Raw genomic sequence first — 23274 nt, forward strand, 5'->3', positions numbered from 1 at the left:
CACCAATCGGGAAATGAGCGGCATTTATTCTATGTTCAATCGTCACTCGCGGAGTATTCCGACTCCCAGCTGGTGCTGTGCTCTGGTGCAAACTCATCCCACAAGAAGTCGCGCAGCATGTCCGCTGTCAACGTGCAAACGCTGTTCCGTGCTTCTATCACTTAGCAGAGCAGCTCTTCTTCCAGTTCAGGAAACTTGCACTGCTTGCCTCGGAAAGAGCACTTTTTGCAGCTTGTGTTCCTCAATGCATCCTTTTGGTTGCACCATTGTCGGACGTACTTCTAGGCCACGTCGAATTTCCTGCCTGCTGCACGCTTGCCATGTTCGACAACAAACTCCCAGCCGTGCAGCTATTAAGGTGCTTGCCCATCGTGCTAAAACTGCAACGCTCGGCGGCAGCACGCGAAAGCCACAACTACGGTGAACTAACACGCTACCACAACTCCCGTGCCGTTGACAGCCACAAAAGGCTGGAGCTGGCGATACTGATGCCGATATGAATAGCGGGAACTCGCGGCGGAGGAAAAAGTTGAAGATGATAATGATCCGCGACCTTGGACGCCATCCGTGGGCGGCACCTGGAAGCTCCTGTGTCCATGCATCGCCCCTGCGATCAAGCGCACCGTTGATCTCAGCTGGAGCTGATTGCAGAGGCCACGGCGCGTGCATTTCGAAGGCTAATCCCGCGTGGGTCGTGGAAAGTTTGGCTGCGGCCCTTACATGGATATTATTTTTTATTAATATTTCCTTCAGGAAAATAGGGTGCAGCCCTTACACGTGTTTATACGGTAATGCAAATCAATTTTTTTTGTTCATAATGCACAGTCTGTGAACCAATATGACAACTGCCTGCAACAAATTCTTGCTGCTTGTCTGAAGCCCTCAGGAGCAAATGCAGCAATTGTGGACAAGTCAGACTTGCCATCAGCAAATCTTTGAGTCTTTGCGTGAAGCACGCTGAAGTGAGGCCTGGTCAAGGCACAGGAAAGTTTAGTGACAGGGAGGTAACAAGCAATGGCACATGCGGTTCAAGAACAGCATGCAATTCGAATGCACAGAGCAAATATAAGCTCAAAAGCTTAAAAAACTTTGCAGCATGAGTTTGAGATAAGAGGCTTCATTTGCACTGATATATGGCGAAGTAAAGAGGAAACTCCCAGAAGCATTAAGGCTCAAAGTTCGGCTGGTTAGTGTAACATTTGTTGTGGCAAAAACAGCCCAACTGCAGAGTTAGGTGCACACCTCTTCTCTACATCCCTGCAGCTGCATTGATTTGATAATCCTAACATTAGACTGTGAATGCCAAGTGCCAGCGCTTTCATGTCAACGCTAAGATGCCATGTTGATGCTGATGTTGATGTTCAGGAGGTCAAAGTCTGAAATGGGCTGAAATAACCACAGAGGCAGAAAAGATGTGAGGCAGGAACATTGGTGGGCAAATATGCCTCAAAACAGAACCCTAAGCATCCCCTTGAAATTATACTTGCATATACAGGGTGTCCCAGCTAGCTTTAGCCAAAGTTTAAAAATATGCTGCGGCACTCTAAGACGACGCGACCAAATGCATGTTGCTGGCTGTTGTATGGAGCAACTCACACTATTTTTGTATTGTGCTTAATTGCATAATTAGTCAAGAATAATTAACCAGCTTTGCAAGCAACGAAGAGAGGTGAAAAAGTCCAGTGAGAAAGTTGTAGAACGGTCCGCGAAACGTCCATCTGAACAGTTTCTAACTGTCCATCTATTACGCATCGGCTTTTTTTCGCTCTCTGCAGATGCCCGCGAAATACAAAAAGAAAACGTGGCATGCCCGCTTGTGCGCCACGACTGCAGTGCTCTCAAACGTTCCATGTAGGAACGAACAGAACATTTAGCCCTGTGTGCTGCCGCTTGAAAGGTGACAGGGCTGCGACGCAGCAGCTGGCTGTGCGATGTAGGCAAGCGGTATGCTTCCCTTGTGGCGCTTGATAGCATCAAGCAGACACTGTCCTTACCACTTGCGCTCACGTAAATCGCACAGCCAGTGCCTGCGTCGCAGCCCTGCCACCTTTTTAAGCAGCAGCACACTGGGCTAAATGATCTGTTCGTTCCTACGCGGAGCGTTTGAGAGCACCACAATCACGGTGCATAAGTAGACACGTTTCCTGTGCAGAGCGTTTGAGAGCGCCACAATCACGGTGCGTAAGTAGACACGTCATGTGGTATTTTTTTGTATTTCGCGGGCATCAGCAGAGAGCGAGAAAGAGCCGATACATAATAGATGGACAGTTAATTGGATGTTTCATGGATCGTTCTACAACTTTCCCATTGGACTTTTTCACCTACCTTTGTTGCTTGCAATCTTGGTTAATTAATCTCCACTAATTATGCAGTTAAGCACAATACAAAAAATAGTGTGAGTTGCTCCATACAACAGCCAGCAACATGCATTTGGTCGCGTCGTCTTAGAGTGCCGCAGCATATTTTTAAACTTTGGCTAAAGTTAGCTAGGACACGCTGTAAATATAATCCCCCCTTTCAGCAAGGTTAGTCGCTGTACCTTGGAGTCAACAAGTGCCATGGGGTCTCGCATGCCTGGCCACATGGCCAATTCGTTCAGGCTGTCCAGGTCAGCTCGCTGAAGGAAGTAATGGTGCATGCGACGCACAACAGTCGGCACGCCTTCCGCGCCTTTGTCAGTCAGTGGCTTCGTCAGCGAGTCCAGCAAGGGGCCCACATAGTCCATGGACAACTGCGTTCTGTCTGCAGAGATTCTGTGTGACAGTGGAAGAAATGAACAGTAGAAAAACATTAGTTCACGTAGTCGTGAATGGTGCGTTAAATGCGGATGAAACTAAATGCTGACAAGACAGTATTTATGCGGACCACTAATAAAAGAAACAGTCATTCCTTTTCATATAATCTTCCCACCTGGCACCTTTCAGAAGTCAAAGAATACAAGTACCTAGGAGTAACACTAACGAATACCCTTAGTTGGAATAAACGTATTGACACCGTATGTTCTTCTTCGCTTCACAATCTCTGTTTTCTTAGGCATAAGTTAAAACAAGCTCTCCCTAACATTAAGCAATTGGCGTATTACACTATGATTAGACCAAAACATGAGTATGCATGCACTGCTGGGGACCCTCACACAAAGACTAACATTAATGCCCTAGAAAGAATTCAGCGCAAAGCTGTTCGGTTTATATTTTCTAAATATCGCACCACTGACTCAACATCTGCTCTAATACTTCAGTATAACATACAATCCCTTGAAGCCCGGCTTAGAATACTAAGGTTACGATTTCTCTTTCTACTAAAAAATAACAAATTGTCAATGGCTCCCGATTTGTACCTTCAACCGATAACGTCCAGGTCAACAAGAAACAGGCACACTGAATCGTTAAAACCCTACTTTGCCAGAACTAACTTATTCAAATTTTCTTTGTTTCCCCACACCATTACCGAGTGGAATCAGCTTCCACCGTCATCAGTAGTTGACATTGATGCTTTGGAACGGGCCGTTCATTGAATTGTTTTTGTTGATGTCTTGCCTTGTACTTGTTGTTTTGTGCTTATTGTGCCCTTCCTGCCAGGGCCCTTCACTGGGCCAGCAGTATGCTCTAAATAAATACATCATTGCAGCCAGCAGGATTTAACACTCATAAAATCATATCAAAGGGCTCATGTCCAATGATGTCATATGCAAAATCAAACTGAAAGCTGATTTAAGTGCATGACTAAAACATTCTCTTCACAATGCTAAGTGCACAACAGTGAATTTTTCAGTGCACGGTTACAAACACCATCCTAGTTCTCAATGAGGTGGTTTTCTGAAGATTACCAGCTCGTTGCCAGTCAAATTAGAAATCCAATGCATTAGAAAAGTGAGTCAATGAGGAATCAAAAGCTCTAACAGCATAGCAATTAAAACAGTAAATGTGAAAAAGTAAGCCTTCAATCAGACTTTCAAAAGAACAAGGGCCAGAGGAATTTGAATGCAGCCTGTAAGTTCTTTGCACTGCACTATAAGTGTCAAACTACCCACAGCGAGCTTTCTTCACGTAACACCACACAAGCATTAAGCTTACAAATGCCCAGCTCCTGATACTTATGCCTACTCTCTTCACAGTAAAACATTTAATAAAACGTTTAAAGAAGACATCATTTGTTTCACTGAATCGTCTACTGCCCTCTACTTGGACAACTTGATGTAAGCCTGCTTCTGTGAGGCAGTCAGATGGGCAAGCTGATATGTGTTCACATTGAAGAACAGCACAAAAAATAAAAAAAAGTAGGAAAAACAAATGGCATACAAGCACAAGTGTGTTGTCTGTCTCCCCCACTGAACACGTACGAGCTTGTCAAACTGAGTGCCTTACTGGAGTCCGTCTTTAGACCCTCTTTTTACGCTCAAGACCCAACCATTTAAGGGGGGACACTGGTTTTAGACCTATTTTCCTTATTTTTAGTCCAATCCTAATGAAACTGTATGATGTTGCTCAATTTTTATACTGATTTAAAATATGAAATTGCTTTTTTAATTAAATCATTAGTTCTTAAGATAATTACTTTTAATTAGTCATTTATTAATACCTCGGTACAAAAAACATGGCTCAATAAAAAATAATCTTTAACCCATGGCTACATAGTATGGTGAGTAAAGAGTGCTATAATCAAAGCAGTTTTTCCATTTTATCCTCATTAGTAATTTTACAGCACTTAGAATAGCAGCATTCAAAGTGTGAATATCGTGCATCGATAAACTTTGCAAAATTACAAATTCTTGAAGTGTTATTGAACAATTGTGCTTCGATTATTGCATACATTGTGCCTTCAGCTTCTCTTAGCAAACAATATGACATGTCTATCTGTCCTAGACGTTGAGATGTTGACGTACTAAGACAGCCAGGTGTCCAAAATTTTCACAGTGTTAAATCGGCTGCTCCTGAACAAATTGAGCCCACACAGTGATCTAAATTAAATATTATGGTCAAAATACCGATTTCCTGGAGGAGAAAACTGGTAGAGTTGAAGAATAATAGCTACAGGCTCGAAAAATGTCATTTTTAAAAAATTGATTTTTGGGTCGTTTTTTGGTCCCAGAGACCAGTGTCCCCTCTTAAGCTTGCTCCTCTACCATTCTCTGCTGCCAACGTGTACTGCTGACTTCCTCACCTAGTGTGCATGTGGTGCTTAAGCTCGCGAAGCAGGCGATGCCGCTTGGTTGTTGAGGAGTTCTTGCCAAACCAGGCAGGAAAGGCAATCATCTCGCGCATGTGACCCCGCACCAGCTCCCCGGGGATGACGCTGGAGAAGAATGCCTGCATGGGCAGCAGGGCCCAGCTGCTGTCCTTCCGGATCTGCCGCTCCACCAGCTCACCCCAGCTGATGCTGTCAGCAGCTGCGCTCACAAGTTCCAGGTGCTTCTGCCGGTCGCCCCTGGGCGGTGGACCAACGGCCAAGGACATGCAAGTTACTGGGTGGAACATGTACTTTTGACATATGTGGATGAAGACTCTTCCAAAATTAACCGAAATTAATCCAGGCCCCACCAATACACACGCCTCACAATCCTCAACGCAGTTTTATGGTTTATGAGGGTTTAATGTTCCAAAGCGACTCAGGCTATAAGAGACACCATAGTGAAGGGCTCCGGAAATTTCGAGCACCTGGGGTTCTTTAATGTGCACTGACATCGCACAGCACACGGGCCTCTAGAATTTCGCCTCCATTGAAATTAGACCACCGCGGCCGGGATTGAACCTGCATTTTTCATGCCAGCAGCCGAGCACCATAACCACTCAGCCACTGCGGCGGCCAACGTAGTTTTGACACATTAAAATCCAGGAATATAATTTAATTTAAAGAAAATGAAAGTGACTATCATACAACATGCGAATAGTTGACATCTGCTCTTATTTTTCACCCTAATTCATATGCAAGAGAACAATACTGCATCCATACTAGATGCATACTAGATGCAAATAAACGTGGGACAAACTATATAACACACACATAACAGAATAATTCATCAATTCTGTGCGGGGCTGGCAGTCACAAGAAGAAAGTTTCAGAAATGGTGGCTGGCATGCATGAGCTTTTGATAAAGGTGAAAATTTTAAAGCCAAGTTAATCCAGAAAATAAGACACAATTTTCTATAGAGAGAAATCTGACCACTCGATACCAAGGCTGTCGTTTATAGTTAGCCATGCAATTAGCTCATATATTATACAGTACAACCTTGATGATACAATTACGTTTGATACGAATTCATGAAGTTCTTTGGCCGAGTGCATTGAGTACAATGTGCAGAATTTCGCATGTTCCGAACACTCTCCCATGCCACTACGGATGATCAGAATGCGTGACCCGCAACCACACCACTGAACACTAAGCATTGCCTGCACACTGCTGATGTGCACTTGCCAGTTGTGCGGTATGCTCCGTGAGCAGTGAGTGGCTGTGCAAGGCCCGCACGTCGCTTGCCCGCCCACTACTGACATTGAGGGAGCGATGGCATGCGGCCGTAAATAAATCCTGGCAAACAGATCTGTGTGAATGCATTTCCCGCACTTCTGTATACGAATTTTGTTTGTATTGGATGACAAGAATTTTGCATGATACAAATATTTTTCACGACCCCACAAGTTCCGTATCGCTGAGACTACTACCACATTGGGCCAAACAAAAAACTGATTAGATCACAAACCAACATACCGGAAAAAAAAAAGAGAGGAAAACAACATTTTAAAATGTGCACTACCTCAACCCTTTCCAGCACAGACTGCACACTACACTTTACAAATGCAAGCTACCTTTGAAATTCCTTCTGGACATGTTGCCAGTGTCAATTTGCATCTAAAGAATGACTTGCATTTTCAAAACAATAAAGAAAGGTGGGCACTGTGAAGTTCTATGGTGCACCACGGAAGTGCTGTTCAGTGCCGTCACTGGTTTTCCCTGTGACATGGTAGAATGTTTTACTAAAGGACATTGTAGCTGAGCTTTTGTTGCGAAGAAACAACAGATAAGTGAATTAATGAACTATGCATAAATGTTCTCATAGCCCTTAGGTAAAGGAGGCTGCGATTTTGCGTGCGTGATTCCCTAAAGTTCTTGAGCCATTCGTATTTTTTTAATCTAAACTAGAGGGTTCTAAAATACATATGCACATTAAAAATTTTTCATGATATAGTAGAACCCCGCTACACTAAACTTGGATACAGTCAAGTGAAACTGCGGTCCCATTTTGCCTTCCATAGATGACTACATTTTTCTTTTCATTACAAGAAACGGCAATAGTAAAGAGCGTCTGGCCATGTCGACGCACTTCCCACAGAATGACGCCATCGCGGTAGGCGCGAAGTCTAGGATTGCAAGGCCAGTGTTCGGACACAAATGGGTACTGAAGACAAAAAGGCGCTTTTTCGAGATGGCTTCACACAGGGCTAAACAGTGCGAGGAGAAGCCACCTTTTCGAAAACCTTGGGGCCGTGAGGCAAAGCACGCGCACGAAAAAAGAAAGTAAAGCTTGCTGTGAACGTAGAAAGAAGGCGACGCGGTACTTCCACAAGAAAATCGAAAGCATGATAACATAAAATGTGATAACTAAAAATAAATTATCACATAAAGGGTCGATAAGAGCAGGATGGAAGGTATATCTGAGTGCTTCTTTTATAAGCCAACACTTTGTATTTAGTAAGTAGCCAGAGATCATCTTCAGAGCCATGCCATCATCAACAACTGGTATAGTAAAGACCCTGATATAGTAAAGATCTTCGCTGGTCCGAGTGAACTTAGTATAGAGGGGTTCTACTGCGGTAGAGCATAATGCATGCCTGAGAGGGTTATTAGGAGACCATTTTTACCAATCATTTACCATTTGTCCTTTATTCTGCCACATTAACTTCCACACACACAAGTCTCTGTCCCTAAAAGCCAACTGAGGAGACAGAGAAGCTCAAAGCAAAGCTTACTTGGCTTCAAGGGGTTGGACGTGCAAGTAGTTGTCTTGGACGAACAGCGGCACCATGTTGTAGTCGTGGAAGAAGAGTGCCGCTTTCTCGTTCAGTGTCATGGACTGGCCGCCCTCCGTGCTTGACAGGATTTTCCGCACTACGTCAAATGGGCCCTGAGGAAAAGAAATGGCATGCATTGACTGACCTACCCACTACTGCTGCTGGGACCTTCCAAGTGCTAATTTTATAGAAATGTGGCTGGTTCTGCTATCACTTGACACGGCTGGTTCAGTAAAAGGCTGTCGCAGGGATCTGAGCATGGCATCTGCTTTGGCTGTTGTTGGAAATTTCCGTTAGATGAGCAACGTGTGCTGGTCGAGATGCTTCTCTCTAGCGGCTTTGCAGCTATACAGCGACTCCGATGCTCACTTTGACTGCAGAATGGAACAACTAGATCTTGTCGATGCTGACGCTTCTCGCCTTCTTTTTCCATTTCTTCTTCTCCAGTAACATCACAAAGCTAATGATTGCACTGATGGTTATCCCGGATGATGTCCCTTAAACAGCTTCTCACTGTAAAAAAGAGTAGAAAGAACAAAAAGAGCCAGGCGAGAGAGAGAGAAAGAAAAGTTAGAGCAGGAAATTTGTGTCAGCATCAAATACGACGATGAGCAGGGCTGTGACAGGTAAATTAGCAGTTCCTGGCCCTAGGCAATGAGCATTGCCTCATTATATCTCTATGTCACAAACATATTACAGGTACAGCAGTATTAACCAGTGGTTTGAGCATCTACTCACCGATTTTCTTAAGTACTCTATATATACACTTGTCTAAACAGTGTCTTGCAGAGCATGTTTTATCATTTATGAATGGTCTCAGGTCCAAAGGAATACATCCTACCATGCATGCATTTTCAAGAGGATCCATGCTTACTCCTTATGCCTCAAAAACATAAGTCCAGCCAAGGAGGCTGCGGCGAACGTAGCTAGAACCCACCAATGAGTGCAGTTCGAGCATTGTTGCTCTTGTCAAGTTGGATATGAATAAGGGGGGTGGGACACGCATTTTGGTGTTAGTATATCAGCACATAAAACATTTGGGACAACAGCGCCAGTTCTGCTCCCACCAAATTTTTGGTCGCTTTTGGCCAAAACTAAGGGAAATAGACGAGATAAATAATTTCAAAGGAAACCTCACCAGCCGGATGTCCTTGGTGCCCTTGCCAGCATCAGCCTTTACTTGAGCCGCATTCACGCTTTTTGTCCGGGAACTCCAAAGCGAGAGGTTGTGAAGTGCCTTGAAGAAGAAAAATATAAAGAAAGAAAAAAGATACACAGTGGAAGCTCAATCTCAGCGTATACAGGATACAAGTGGTAGAAAAATAAAAAATATGCAGAAACACAAAAGAAAAGGGCCAACCTGCCGCACATCCTGGTTGGAAGCCATGACAATCTCTTGCACGACAGCGGGGCTGATAGAGAGGCCTTCCTTGCACGCGATGGACATCAAAGCAGCCTGCGGAACACACACACAAAAAAGGCAAGTAACTTTGAAGACTTGCCAAGAATAGCCACTCTGCTTAGAAGACACATGTGCTGTCAGCACCAAAACAAGTGCAAAACAAAGCAATTGCAACAGGAATAGCAAAACGAGGTTTTTTAGCTGATGGGGACTGAATATAAGTACACTTGATTTTCACTTCCACGGACTCAAGATGGCTGCTGGAAGTACTGCGCATCTCCTCTCCGGCACCCATTATTCTTGTAGATTTGTTTTTGCATGCCAGTTACCTTGTTCGCTTTGCATTTGACGCTGACAGTACTATTCCAAAGGACAGGAACTCAATCTCAAGAACAGGCAAAATTTTAAGATTCCTGTAATATTAGTGCCAAAGACGCTTGTTAATAAAATTTCAATGATGTGAAAAGTGTGAGGCTTCTAGTGGCTTTAAAATGTAGAGCCCAAAATAAGACTTTAATGTGCACTATGTTGTGTACAAACATAAGCTATTACAGGAAAATAACTACACACCGCATTTACTCGCATAATTTGTGCATTTTTTTTCTTTACATTACGGCTTCAAAAAGGGGGTGTGCAAATTACGCAAACATTTTCTGAACACGTCCCGAACAACTGCACAAAGGTCATAGCGTGCAATATATGCCATATATTGCAGTCTATACAGACTGGGCCCCCTATCTCGCATATCCCTCGCTGGCCCAAGAAAAGCTGACTCTAAACATGGAGGAAGGAAAGAATTCCTGCAGCAGAATTCCTTCCTCCATGACTTCAAATGTAGCACACATGCCCTCTCCAGCCCCATCCCATGTTATGTAGTCCCCCTGGGATGGCCTGATGGCTCGTGCGCAGCTCAAAGCAATAAACGTGCAACAATACAATCGCGAAGTCAGCAGTGGGAGGCAAAGGAGATAACGGGCGATAAAATGCCACCCTCGCGTGTGGCCCGACTGACTAGTGGCAAACTGAACAGCACATGGGCTATTAGTTTCAAATTTGAGCATGCCCACAACTGTTTGTCTAAGAAAATGACTGCCAACGCGAGCGAGCCAGGTAAACGGCGCACAATTCGTGCCCTCGCCACTCACGCCTTTCGCAACCACACACGGCAATGAGGCCACCCCGATGTTCCCAAGCCTGCGCCTTGCGTGCACCCGCATATACGATGCTGGTGGTCGGGCACAGCAGAGAGCGCAAAAAATGCGAGGAAATTTTTTTTTTTAAAAATCCGGGTAAAAAGTTGGGGGTTCAAAAATTATGTGCAGGCGAAAACTGCGTGAGTGAATGCGGTATGTTCGAGTTTACCGACGATGTCAGTGCAATGAAACTACAGCCAAGCCTGAACAAAATGAAGCTAAATGATTTCTTCGTAACAGACGTGATATCGACAGCAAACTTAGTAAATTAGAGAGGCCACACCTGCAACTAGTAAACAATAAGACAACAGGTGGTTGTCAGGCAGCTCAGAAACTACGAAAAAACAAGATTTCAATAATATTTCCTTGTATTTCGCACAGCAAAAGAAAAACTCAGTAGTTGAAGTTGCAATGTACCAGATGCGACGCTTTTCTAAACGGTGAAAGAGCAGGGGAGTTTCGACCCAAGGCATTAAGTGTTGGACAAGGGTGCACGCAGAAAACTCAAAAGTGCCAAATAAGTGTTTCTTTTACCTTTATTTTGAAAGGTGACAAAAAAAAAATGTTTTGTTATGCTCATTGATAACTTTAACCTAATGTACAAAAAAAAAAGGATTTGTTTTGGGTAATTCCAAAGGGGATTATGTCCGGATCATCGCATTCATTACAGTATTTTCCTGCAGGCCATTTGAGTTCATAATTTCTATCACAATTTTAACCAAGAAGCTCCCCATATCACACATGCTCAGCGGGTTCCTTGTAATAGTCACCCTAATGCCGTCTACCTCGAGCAAGCTTGTACTGATACGTCTTTTTCCTCAGAACAATCAGCGACTGGAATGAACTTCCATCTGAAGTGGCAGCCATCATCAATCCCCTTCACTTCAAATCTGGCATCGAAGACCAACTGTATACATGCTAAAAAACTTTTGTCAGCCCATCCCTCATGTAATGCCCCTTGCAGGACTTTGAGGAAAAATAAAACTAAAAAAAAAAATTGTAAACAGGTTTCATGTTTTGAACTATTAAAAGCCTCAAATCAATTATTATTCCACAAAAATAGGCTTTGCTGGATCTCTACATATGTAACCAAATTCAGCCCCCAACCCTTGCTCTTCTTGCGCCAGCTCAGGAACAGGAAGCAGTTCACCTATTTTTTTACCAATGTAAAGTTAAGTTAATTTATTGCGGTTTAACATCCAAAAGCGACTCAGGCTATGAGGGACGCCACAGTGAAGGGCTCCGGAAATTTCGACCACCTGGGGTGCTTTAATGTGCACTGACATTGCACAGTACACGGTCCTCTAGAATTTCGCCTCCATCGAAATTTGACCACCGTGTCCGGGATCAAACCCGCGTCTTTCGGGTCAGCAGCCGAGCGCCATAACCTGGTTACTGAGCCACCGCAGGCAGATACCACTGCACTAAATGCCCCTAGGAAACAAAGGGCGAAGTGGCATGTTTATTTTAAAGCAAGCCTTGGCATAATTTTAACATGCAGACCAGAACACTCCCACCAGCTTCGACCTACCTGAATCTGCTTGACCTGTGGTCGCTGGAACCGCAGGTCAAAGCAGTAGTTGACCAAGGAGCGCATCTTCGGATGCGAGCGGTCATTGCAGATGCAGATGATGGGAATTCGCGTTGTTTTTATCAGGGCTATCAACTCCTGCAGGTACAGACCATAAAGAGAACAGTAAATATGAAATGTTGGGGCATATGATTATTTGAACTGAGAGAAAGAAAGCTGTAACGCAAGCAAGGAAAGAAATGCAAACAGGAGAATGAGAAGATTCTAGTTCGGGGTGATCAAATAGCTGTCAGTAACATTCGCTTTGAAGCTGCAGCGACTACTGCATAAAACTGATAACAAAGCTTGATTCTGTTTCCTCGCCTTCAGCTATTATTTATGTGTTCTTGTTTCCAAGTTATACTTTTTCCATTTATACATTTCACTTAGTCTCGATAATAGCAATGCTTCCAGTTTCAGTCCAATCACTGCAGGAGAGCTCACACAGTGGAGTTCAAACAGCAGGGGCTCTCACTTGCCTGAACTCCACCTCTGTCTTCATTGCCCGCCATGCCGTCCACTTCATCCATGATGAGCACGTGTTTGGACGTCATCCCGCACCCTGCAAGAAAGCACACACTGTCAACTTTGCACGCCACAAGCCTCCCAATATGTAGCTAATATAGCTCCTTTACCGCTATGCAAAACAGACCAGCCGAGGTGGGACTTGAGAAAGCAAGAAAATACTACATACAAGTGGTAACTAATTAAAGAGGAGTCACAGGGAGAACTGTTAACTTAAAATTCTCTGGTATATCAGACCTATTAAGATATGTTTAACAGCTGTGAATTAGGTTAAAGCTTTTACGAAAACGTGATTTGTCCCAAATGGCATGTACCTTTTGCCTTGCCTGTAAACACAAGATACCAAAAATGGCCACAAAAGGACCTGCCCACTGAAGCACAAACAATCCGAATTATTCAGAAAAAGTTGGCAATCAAACAATTAAAGAATCTTTCTTTTTAAAGTTTTTGCTAACACACATTATATTTGCTAGGCTTGTGCAAATAGTGAATTTTCAGCTCAGGGCGAATACAAAGCGACAGTTAATTTGTTCAAATAGTTTTTAAACGAAGCAACTAGTCTACGATTGGAAATGTTGTTGCAAAAAAAAAAAAAAAAAGAGGCGATTCGTTACAGCTGAATAGCATATGCTTGAATAGATGGTTTGCAGAACTCACTAAAGGAATTGAAATAAAAATAAAACAAAAATAAATGCTTTGAAAACTGCATTATGCAATGTTCAAACACCAGCAAGCCAAAGCGCACTAATTAGCATTATAGCCTCAGGCCCTCGCCATACAATTCTTTATATACTGATGATTTTAAACATAAAAGTTGCGGACAGACTTTTCAGACGCTGAAATTTCGGTCACGATCCTTACTTGCGCAGCACAGAGTAACGTACCCCCCAGATTTCAGTGTACAACCGTGGCTGAAATTTCTGACACGTTGCATTTGATGCCACTATTTCTCTGACCACATTCACATGGTATACGCTCATGTGACCGCACTGCGCACGTGCCAGTGCTGGAGGAGGCTATGGCACGAGTACTTCCTTTAAATTAAGCGAAAGTCACAAGACGTCAGCGAAGGCACCGCGCGCGCTCGCACACCAATAAGAGAATGTGGTACCCGCGGTTTCTGAAATGGGCCTTTGTGCAGACCAACCTCGCAATGCAGTGCGCGGCGATGCTAGTGTGCCCCTACCCACATGTACATGCGCCGCTGCACTAAGGCGCGAAGTGCACCTATCCATGGACAGCAGGTGTAAATGGAACTCTTCTGCTCTTCTGAGGAGTCTCTTCGTCTAAACAGTGCGAAAAGAAGTGGGGGAGGAGTAGCCTGACGGCAAGATTGTGAGCGCAAGAAAATGGCGGCGCTTTTCGAAGTGAAGACTGTGCCCTTGTGTCAAACCACTTCGCAGTACCGGCTTTCTCATCGCAGTACCTACAACTGCTGTTTCACCTCTTATTTAGTATCAGTCATTGAAAGGCATAGACAACCACTTATCGCATGCGTCAAAGCTGATTTCCAGCAATACCACAACTACGAAAGCCAACGACGACGGAACGCTTGCCTAGGCCATGTTGGTAGTTCTGCATTCTTTTCTTTTTGGCCATCTTTGTCTTAGGGACCTTTCGTGCAGCGAGCTCACTTTCACATCTCAGCTTTGACCCACCATGGGCGCTCGTCGGCGATGTGTAAAAAAATGCAGTCGATGAAGGCAGAGTTAGTGGACGTGGCTGCCGCGTCGCGCGCATGACACCTGTCGACATCCAGCTCAGTGCAACAGCGTGGATGGAAGTATAGCGCATAAGGCCGTCTACTGCTTCTCCCAGCAGCTTCTTTTTGTAAACTCTCAAACTTCAAAAAACTTCGATAATATTTGAGGTTTTCGAATACTGCTGCTCGCTTCGATATTTCACAAATTTGAATATTCGCACAACCCTAATATTTGCTCTTCACTGCAAAGATCAAGCACTGCTTGCGCAGTGATGTTTTTCTTGTACATTATACTTTAGGAATGCATTTATCTAAACACAATAAGACATGTAGCTTTTTTCAACAAAAGAAATGGCTGGTGCATTTTCTGTAGAATCCCTGTGTACTATGCAAGCAAATGAACAATGACTCAGAGCAAGGCAACACTACTATAAATTCTCTTCAGTTTTTGCTCAAAAGAAGTGACCTACAGGTGGAACTGGCTACCCTGTATACAGTAAAACCTCGTTAAGGCATACTTGCTTAAGCGGTTTTAGTCGCATTAACTCCCTGGCACAGCCTTCATTAGCTGCGACATGTTAGCTAGGGCGAATAAAACAGCGGACAGAGACAGAGAAACAGGCGGGACACTTTCAAGGGACAGGTTTTTAAACGCCATGCATTTGGTGCCCGCTTATGTTGTAGTGGCTTATCGCTAACATCTCAGTTAGCACGTACCTGTCATCATGTACAAGGCTGAACGGGTCTCTCATAAAGCAGCAATGAACTATGCTGCATACTGCAAGGAAACTTCACCCATGCTTTTAACGGTGTAATCGCAGCGACACGTCAAGAGAGATGCTGGCAATATGGGGCAGCATGCAATGAGCATGCTTGCAGCTACTGACATGCTTAGAGAGAGTGCACTCTCCCCTCTAGTCGCCGGAGGCGCCAGTGTACCCCCACCACACCCAATCATGGCCTTGCCGCCACCCCATTTCTAAGTGTTGGCGTCCGAGCGATCACAGTCTGAGCCACGCGGATGTGCCCATTGCCATAGCTATCACTCATTGTTGCCATGTGACTTGCCTTCTCCGCAGCACAGTAAGTTTGCAGCTTAAGCTGGCCGCAGCAAACTACTGTTTTCCTGCATGTGCTTGCTGTAGCCACCTTTGCTGAGTACCAAGCTGAACCGAATGACTACATAACTGCAATTCTGTCCCATCTCGTTGAGTTGTCGCATCATTGCCATAGACATGGATCTTGCTTGCCACGTCTAATGCATCGGGGCTTCGACCCTGTGTGTTGACCACCATTGGTGAGGACACCTGTAAAGGGCTCTCCGCAAAAGTTTTGAACCAGGAAGGCATAGTGGGAACTGTCACCTTTTGTATGGTTAGTGACACAGACAGCGCAGTTGCAACTTTTCCAGTAGGCCCTGATGGCGACATTCTTGCTATCACTGGCGAAATGCCATTCAATGCAAGAGACGCTAACAAGGAAGCTGAAGGCAGTCAAGCACTATACTATTGCAGAGAATGTGGGTGTGAGACTTGCTTTGAGTGCCTGCCCAAGACTTGCTTGAAGGCTGCCCGGGCGGCAGGCGCATATAGTAGCAGGTTTCTGCAGTCCTACATGAATAAATTAAGCTTCCGCGTGTGCCTTCCTTCATGGAATACCTCAAGTATAATCCTTTACCGGGTGGTGGATATACTTAGGCTGTTTTCCAGTTAGGGTGCACTGCCACTTTGCATGTAGTTCTTCCGCGGCCCCGTGAGGTATGCCTTCATGATGGTTCACTTTACTTGGGGTACAAAAGAGCAGGACAGAGGCTAAGGAACACCAAAGCAGCATGCTACCACTTTTTACACCCCCAATGCTTAAATGGAAAAGCCAGGTCATTATGGACGGGTCATCAAAGTAATGCAACGCATGAGACAGCATGAACAGAGTTCGGACTTGAAACATCGACTCTCACTGGTGACTATGACACGTAAAACCAAATGTGAAGGGCAAACCTGTCTTTTAAGAGATGATGCACTTCACTTGACTAGCTTTTTTCGGAGCTAAAAATGCCACTGGTGAATCCTGCTAGCTCTAGTTTTACAAGTGCAGACCACAGCAGCCATACCTGAGCTAGTGAGAGCAAGGTTTCCCAGTGTTTCAGCCACGTGTTCGACAAGATTCTTTTTGGAGCGGGTGTCCGAAGCATTCATCTCCAGGACGCTGTATCCGGCCTCCTGCATTGCCAAAGCAGTTGGCAACCATTTGGTGTGCAAGGACTTCAATGACCTGCCACACCATTGAAGCAGCAATCGCATGATACAGAGGAGAAGGCCAACATCAAAATGGCAAGGTACCGTACCAAAGGAAAACCTCGGTACTAAATCTTAGGAGTCAGGAACAGGCCATGATAGTCATGGAAAGACGGCAAGCTAGCCTTGAAAACAAACTTCACACAGTAAACTTGTCTCCGTTGCGAGAATTAGTGCGCATAAACAACTTAATATCACATGCACATCCTTTGCTGCTGTAGAAACGTAACACCATCAGTCTACATGAAGCATAAAGAGTGTAGAAATACCCTTCTTACAAAGATGTCACGCAAATGCTTTGGTGTAAAAGAAGACATAACAGTTTATATGGCCAGTGCTGTGTCGTCCACTGTGTGTTCTTCGTGCACTGTTTATCTACCAGAATGAACAGCTCCTAACTAGCATAGATTGCTGTTATCTTACATTATGTTAACTTTCACTTACAGCCTGGCCTTGTAGTCTCTCAGCTGAATAACAGCGAAAGTCTTTGTGCTTTTCAGGTAACCTACTGACCAAGTTCTCAAGATGATGGGAGGGCCCCCAAGAATGACATGGTGATGCTCCAACCAAATAGTTTGGCGATATAATGACAACATCTCATAGTTCCTAAAATTGCGGAGATCCTAAAATCGCATAGTATAATACCCCAAACCAAGTTGTATACTGTCCCTATTTACAACAACAAAACCTCAACTCGCACAGACTTCTGCCTTCCACTAACAACAGTGCTGAAAAAAATATTGAGTACTCAGGCTACAGCACAACATTATAACAACAAGAGCTTCACATATTGTGATGCAAGAGTTACTGTAAATTGGTCATGAAGTAAATGTTTCCGAAAGATGTGGTGCAGACTCTATCCCTCTCAATGTTGCTACCACTCTACAACAGCTATGGCACTGAAGCGGCATCTATGTTCTAGCATAAAAAGCTGTTTTCTTATATACGTGTAGTTAATTACATTCATCTTGTTATGTACATATCACTTCCCTGCAACTGCACTATTACACAACTTAACTATTTCCTGCTGCATTCATATTAGGGCTGCATAAAATGAAGCAAGAGAATAACCCTGGTAACCACTTTACAAAACCAATGTTTCTGTCTTTGGGAAATGCTTTCAAGCTAATCTATTTTACTAACTGAAGTAATGTGATGCCTCACATGCAATCAGGCAATGCTGATGCCCATGTCATAACCCAGAGCAATACCGAAAAAGGCTCACCCGTGCAGCCAGATTGGCAGTGGTCGTCTTGCCAATACCGGGAGCTCCCGAGAGAAGTGCTGCCTTATAAGCTGAACCATCTCCTCCACCTCCTCCCCACTTGGCTGCATTACGAGTTTAATTGAAGAACACTTTCAAGCCAGCACAAACACACAAAAGGAGTCGAAGTAAAAATGCCAGTCAACTACTAATCGCTGTAAGCAGGCTTAAGCATAAAATGCACTTCAGTCAGTAGCTAACCTGCTTCCGATGCTACAGAAAGGAACCTAGCCATGTTAAATCTGACATCATAGCCTCACCCCAAATGCTGCCCCCGTGGCACTGTTACTCCGCAGCTCAACTGTAGGTAAATGCCGAGCATCCACTTTGTGGGCGACGCCAGCAATGCTGCAACTCTGAGCCTCAAGTTTTACGGGATCTGCTTTGCAAGACTGCCAAATGGCACATCTGGGCATTTCATGCTGGCAACAGCAGAAGAGGTCAGGTGCCAACAGCGAGCCTGCAACTCACGCAGTGGCTTCTTTGGCCCCGTGCGGTTCTTGTGCCAGCTGCGCAACCATGTGAGCAACTTGCCACAGTTGCTCTTGTCCCCCTGCTGCCCAATGATCTGCTTGGTGGACTGTGGCTTGTACTTGTCCACCCACATCTCCTGCAGGGAAGGCAAGGACACCAAAATGACTGGAGTTAACTCCAAGACAAACCTGGCTGGTAGTGCCATGAATAATTGCCGCAATTTCTCCAACACTGCCACCACAACGTTCCTTAACAAACCACTAGTACTTGTAGTTCATGAGACACCATTAAAATGCATACGGCTAGGTTTCCGAGACAGTGGTACTGAAATGAGAGCCCCAGATCCATGAAAATGCCTGTCATGCTAGCTTATTCAATGAGGCCTCCTGCTTGCTTTGCTAACTTGACGACAACACCACAACGTGTGGTGTGTGCTTGCTCTGGTTTGGCATGTGGACCAAATCACACCCCTTTAAACTACCATGGCTGCTGCCGTACATGTACAACAGTGTGGACGCATCCCATATGATTACTGTCACAGATGCATGGCGACAACTGTGCGCTCAAAACTGAAAGCAGGTGTTTACAGGGAGGTGGTCACATCTCTTGATATTTAAAAAAGTTAATTTGTTGTGTTTCTAACCTGCAACAGAAAAAAGTACCAACTTTTGCCTCAGTCAGCGATCTGCGTGGCTTGCAATCCTGCGCTCGCCTAGCTTTGATTTCTCCACACACGACGTCTGTCCATGAGGTGGTGCATACAAGCAGATTTTAATCTTGACTACTGCTAATCACAGTTTACTGCCAGCACTCACGTGTTGTTATCACTCTTCACTTTGTTCACTAACGGCCTCTTAGTCGAAGTATTAACCATGGAGCAAGTGTGAATCAGGGGATGAAAGCTTGTCTTCGGAAGGGGTACTGCATGCAACCAGTTATGACACCAAGCCCAACACACCCGCAGCATCACGGAACTGGGCCCGGTGTGGCGATAACAGCACTGAGATACAATCTGTCCTCTCCTTTTTTTTTTTATGCGACAGCGTTAGGAAATTTGTATCAAAAGCTGGTGTCGGCATTGTTGGCACTGTAACACGAGAATCTACAAATAAAAAATCTTGTGCAGATATGGGGAATCGAACCCAGGTCTTTCAGATTGCGAGGTGAGCAGACGCAGAAAACGCTGCGAAGACTCGTTGGTTCAAGCTGAATAAAAAGTGGGCCTAGTGAATGCGTTGTGGTGTTTGACTTTGTGAAGTGTCTGTGTACTGATGCATACATGAGTAATTATGAGTATGCGATTCCCCCAATGGGCAAGGTGTTGCGCCGAACGGGCGATACCGTTACAGGGACTCCCTGGTAACGCTCAACATGCTGTCGCGTTCCACTCTTAAAGGCAAAGCTTAAGCGTGCCCCAATTTTTTTTCATTTTGATAGTGAACTTGGTAATTTGTTTTTGTTCTAAGTACTATTAAAGAAACTAACCAAAGGGACACATTTTCTGAGAAAAAAAATTCCACCTTAAATGGATCAAGCACAATTTGATTTGATGAAACGCTGAAAAACACCTCCTCCAAGCATTTTACTAAGCCTGTGCGAATGTTCAATAATCTCGAATATTTGGTTGAATAGTAAACTATTTGATATTTGATTTGAACCGAATGTTTAGTAATCGAAATCTCGAAGTATTCGTCCCGAGGAAGTAACGTTTTTGGAACTCTTGCTTCGTACTCCGGGATCACAACTTGGCACGCACACAACTAGAGCCCCAACTTCATGCCGTGTGCCTGCGCTACCTCGCATATTCCGGAGCCGGTCTGCACATGCTCGCGGCAAGAGATGCGAGCAGGTGTAAGCACGACGCCTAGATCTGTACCTGCTAGGCATCTACAGCTGCACTACCCGCAGTGCGCACGCACGTGCCGTGACCGGCACGGCTACGAGCATCAATACAGATTTAGCACTGCGCAATCCACTTCCGTGTGCCACTAGTGTGCATGCACTGAATGGTCCTGACGGGGAAGGTGTACGAAGAGCTTGCCGACAAACGGCGTCTTGTGGCGTCCCGAGGGAGATCTACTCATGCGCAATGGCTCCTCGCGGAATCTGATCACCATAGCGGCCGCGAATCACGTTACGCTAAATTTCTCTAACTAGCGGATGCACAGTTCTCTTGATTTCCGCAGAACGAATATGAGCAGACTGTAGGTGCCGCACCAGCTCCTCTCCATGTGAAATTTGTGAATCAAGCATGACAGGAAGCTAGGTAGCACGAGGCACATGAGGATGGGTGCCCCTTCCCAATGCCCGACACGGAGTGGCACTGGGCGTGCAGTGCGTACGCCTAGCATGTGTTCATGGAGTTGTCGGTTAAAAGCGCTACATAGTTGTGCAACAATGTAATCGCAATTTATACCAGCACTCGGGGGCTCTCATAGATAGGTCTCACATCCCACACATACGTCGGTTCCAAATGTAGACCAACTCCCCAATTTCCGATGGTCACTTTTGCAGGACCTCAACACAGCTGCAATAAGTGTGATCAAGTTCAATGCATTTTCTCTTCTCTTCATGTAACGGCCATGTGTGTTCGACAAATACATGTTTTCTAAAATGCTTATTGTGCCGTTCAACATTTTTTGAGCGCTAGACGTATTCGAAATATTCACTTCGAAATTATTCGAAGAAAATTATTATTCGATTCGCATTCGCTTAGAACCAAAAACCACTATTCTCATATGCCTACATTTTACACTAAGAAAATAAACCATGCACAAAGAAGCCAAAGCATGATCTTACAGCAGGTGCCTGTGACCTCTGACTGTCAGGTGTAGATGTGGATGGCAGTGCTTCTGGTATGGAACTGCAAACTCCTGACTTCTTGGCAGGGGATGAAAGTGGCTTTTTGGCTGCCGGTGCCTTTTCCTCTGCTGAACCATTTGAACTCTCCTCACTGTCCACCCTTCGTTTCTTTCTAGGTGCGCCTTCCTCTTCCAACTCTTCTTTGACCTTTGCTTCCTCCTTCTTGCTCTTGCTGTCTTTGCTCGAATGGCTTTCAATGAGCTCGTAGAGCTCATTCTCGTCGATTATATTCACCTTGCACTCTTCCGCCTGAAAAGAAAATGCTTTTAATAAATGGTAAATATATTATCCTGCCTGTAAGGCAAAAGGGATTGCATGTTTTCAACAAGGTGGTTCATATTCATTTTTTACAAGTTACATTTAAATTATTTACACTGAATATCACAAGTTGCCATTCTTATATCCTAACATTGCATTGTTTCTAAGCAATGCAGTGAGTTCAAATACACAGAGTAAAATGCAAATTCAAATACTATATAGTAGAATCTCGTTGATATGAATCTCATGAGGTCAGAAAAAATACTTAGATCAATTATTGCTAAAAACACATTCTTTTTGCCCTCCGAGGAATCAAAAGTGCGAACACATTTCAGAACACAGCTTTTCTGCCGACAACATTGTCCAAGGTTCCTTTCTGTTACCTTCCTCGAACGCCTCTTTCAATCGAGACAAGCATCGTGATGCCTTATGCAGTGTGAATCACCTTGCGTATCTTGGCTGGGCCCGAGTCTCTTCCTGCAACCAGGTAGGTGGTGTTGCGGCTGACGCTCTGCGTGATCTTGGCACCACAGCGGTCCAGAAGAGCCCGGGCGTCGTCCCGCTCGATGCACTCCAACACTCCCGTCATCACAATTGTCATGCCTTTTAAGCATCCAGGAGTGCCCTGGAGAGTTGGAGAGCAAGCATTTGATTTTTTTCTTTTCATGTCCTCAGGGCCAAAGGTTCTCAAAATTGGTTCCAAGGACCCCTTGGGTTCCTCGGAACATTGGACGAACAGGCAACATCTTTGTGCGCTGCCAAGTTTGCCAAGCCAATCACCACCACCGGTGCTCCCATCAAAACATAAGCACACCACACCATTACTGGTGCGCAGCATCCTGGCGCGCTGCCATGATCTGTGCTGCGGCCGACGCAAAATTGAGGAATGAGCTAAGAAAAGTTAACGCCCTAAAATGCTTTGACTGAACTGCCTGCTCATCTGTGCTCAATTTTATACACACAATTATCACCAACAGGTTTTGTGCCATACACACTACACCACACTAGGTTACACTATTTGCCTGCTTTGTTTATTACAAACTGAAGAATCAAATTTATAAAAAATTCATTTTAATTGCAACACTCCAACATATCCCAACCATTAAGTCCACTTTCAAATTGATGCTTAAGGACGGTAACTATAATTTATTGATAACATGAGAAAGAGAGGCTCGCTTAAAAGGTCACATCAAGCACAGTGTCATACCCACTATACTACGTCAGCGCTTACTATTGTGATGAAAAGAAACATGAACGCCACTGTTCGAATTTCTTTTCATCCCGCTTTTACCTGGGTGGTAAGAAAAAGACGTTAGAGTCATCCTAGAATGAATCACAGATGACTCTAGCGTCTTTTTGCTGCCACCGAAGTAAAAGCATAATGAAAAGAAATGCGAACAGTGGAGCGCCTAGGCTTCACTCTGTTCACATTTCTTTCCATTGCCCCTGTACATTAGCTGTACAAAGTTTTGCATCCACACTGTTTCTATTTCCTTGTGTTGTTCACTCAATCAGTGCTTGCGTGTTGGCCCTATCCATGCGTCTGTATTGGTTTAATACGAAGTCTACTGTTCACAATACCTGTGCTAGCCAGGTCAAGAGAGCCCAACTATGATGCTATCATGTTTTCCACTTGCTTTTGCTAAGTGTAAATCAATGTTTAAAGAACATGAAACAAGCAGGCTCAGTAAGCAAGTGGCAGTTGACCAAAATGACACACAACAGC

The 23274-nt window shown here is 44.6% G+C and overlaps 1 protein-coding gene across 2 annotated transcripts in view; it reads right to left on the bottom strand.

The window, feature by feature from the left end:
- Positions 1-23274, bottom strand: part of Gnf1 (germ line transcription factor 1) — a 46175-nt gene that overhangs the window by 3983 nt on the left and 18918 nt on the right. For both annotated transcript variants that reach the window (XM_077653778.1, XM_077653779.1), the window contains exons 11-22: positions 21994-22173; positions 21228-21539; positions 18426-18564; positions 17916-18019; positions 16507-16615; positions 12649-12731; positions 12131-12268; positions 9365-9460; positions 9143-9241; positions 7963-8117; positions 5161-5424; positions 2540-2753 (exon numbers count right to left, since the gene is read on the bottom strand). In XM_077653778.1, coding sequence (XP_077509904.1) covers positions 2540-2753; positions 5161-5424; positions 7963-8117; positions 9143-9241; positions 9365-9460; positions 12131-12268; positions 12649-12731; positions 16507-16615; positions 17916-18019; positions 18426-18564; positions 21228-21539; positions 21994-22173 — 1893 coding nt within the window. The remainder of the gene's footprint in view (positions 1-2539; positions 2754-5160; positions 5425-7962; positions 8118-9142; positions 9242-9364; positions 9461-12130; positions 12269-12648; positions 12732-16506; positions 16616-17915; positions 18020-18425; positions 18565-21227; positions 21540-21993; positions 22174-23274) is intronic.

This window comes from Amblyomma americanum, chromosome 2 (assembly GCF_052857255.1).
Source record: "Amblyomma americanum isolate KBUSLIRL-KWMA chromosome 2, ASM5285725v1, whole genome shotgun sequence".
Classification (NCBI taxonomy): Eukaryota; Metazoa; Arthropoda; class Arachnida; order Ixodida; family Ixodidae; genus Amblyomma; species Amblyomma americanum.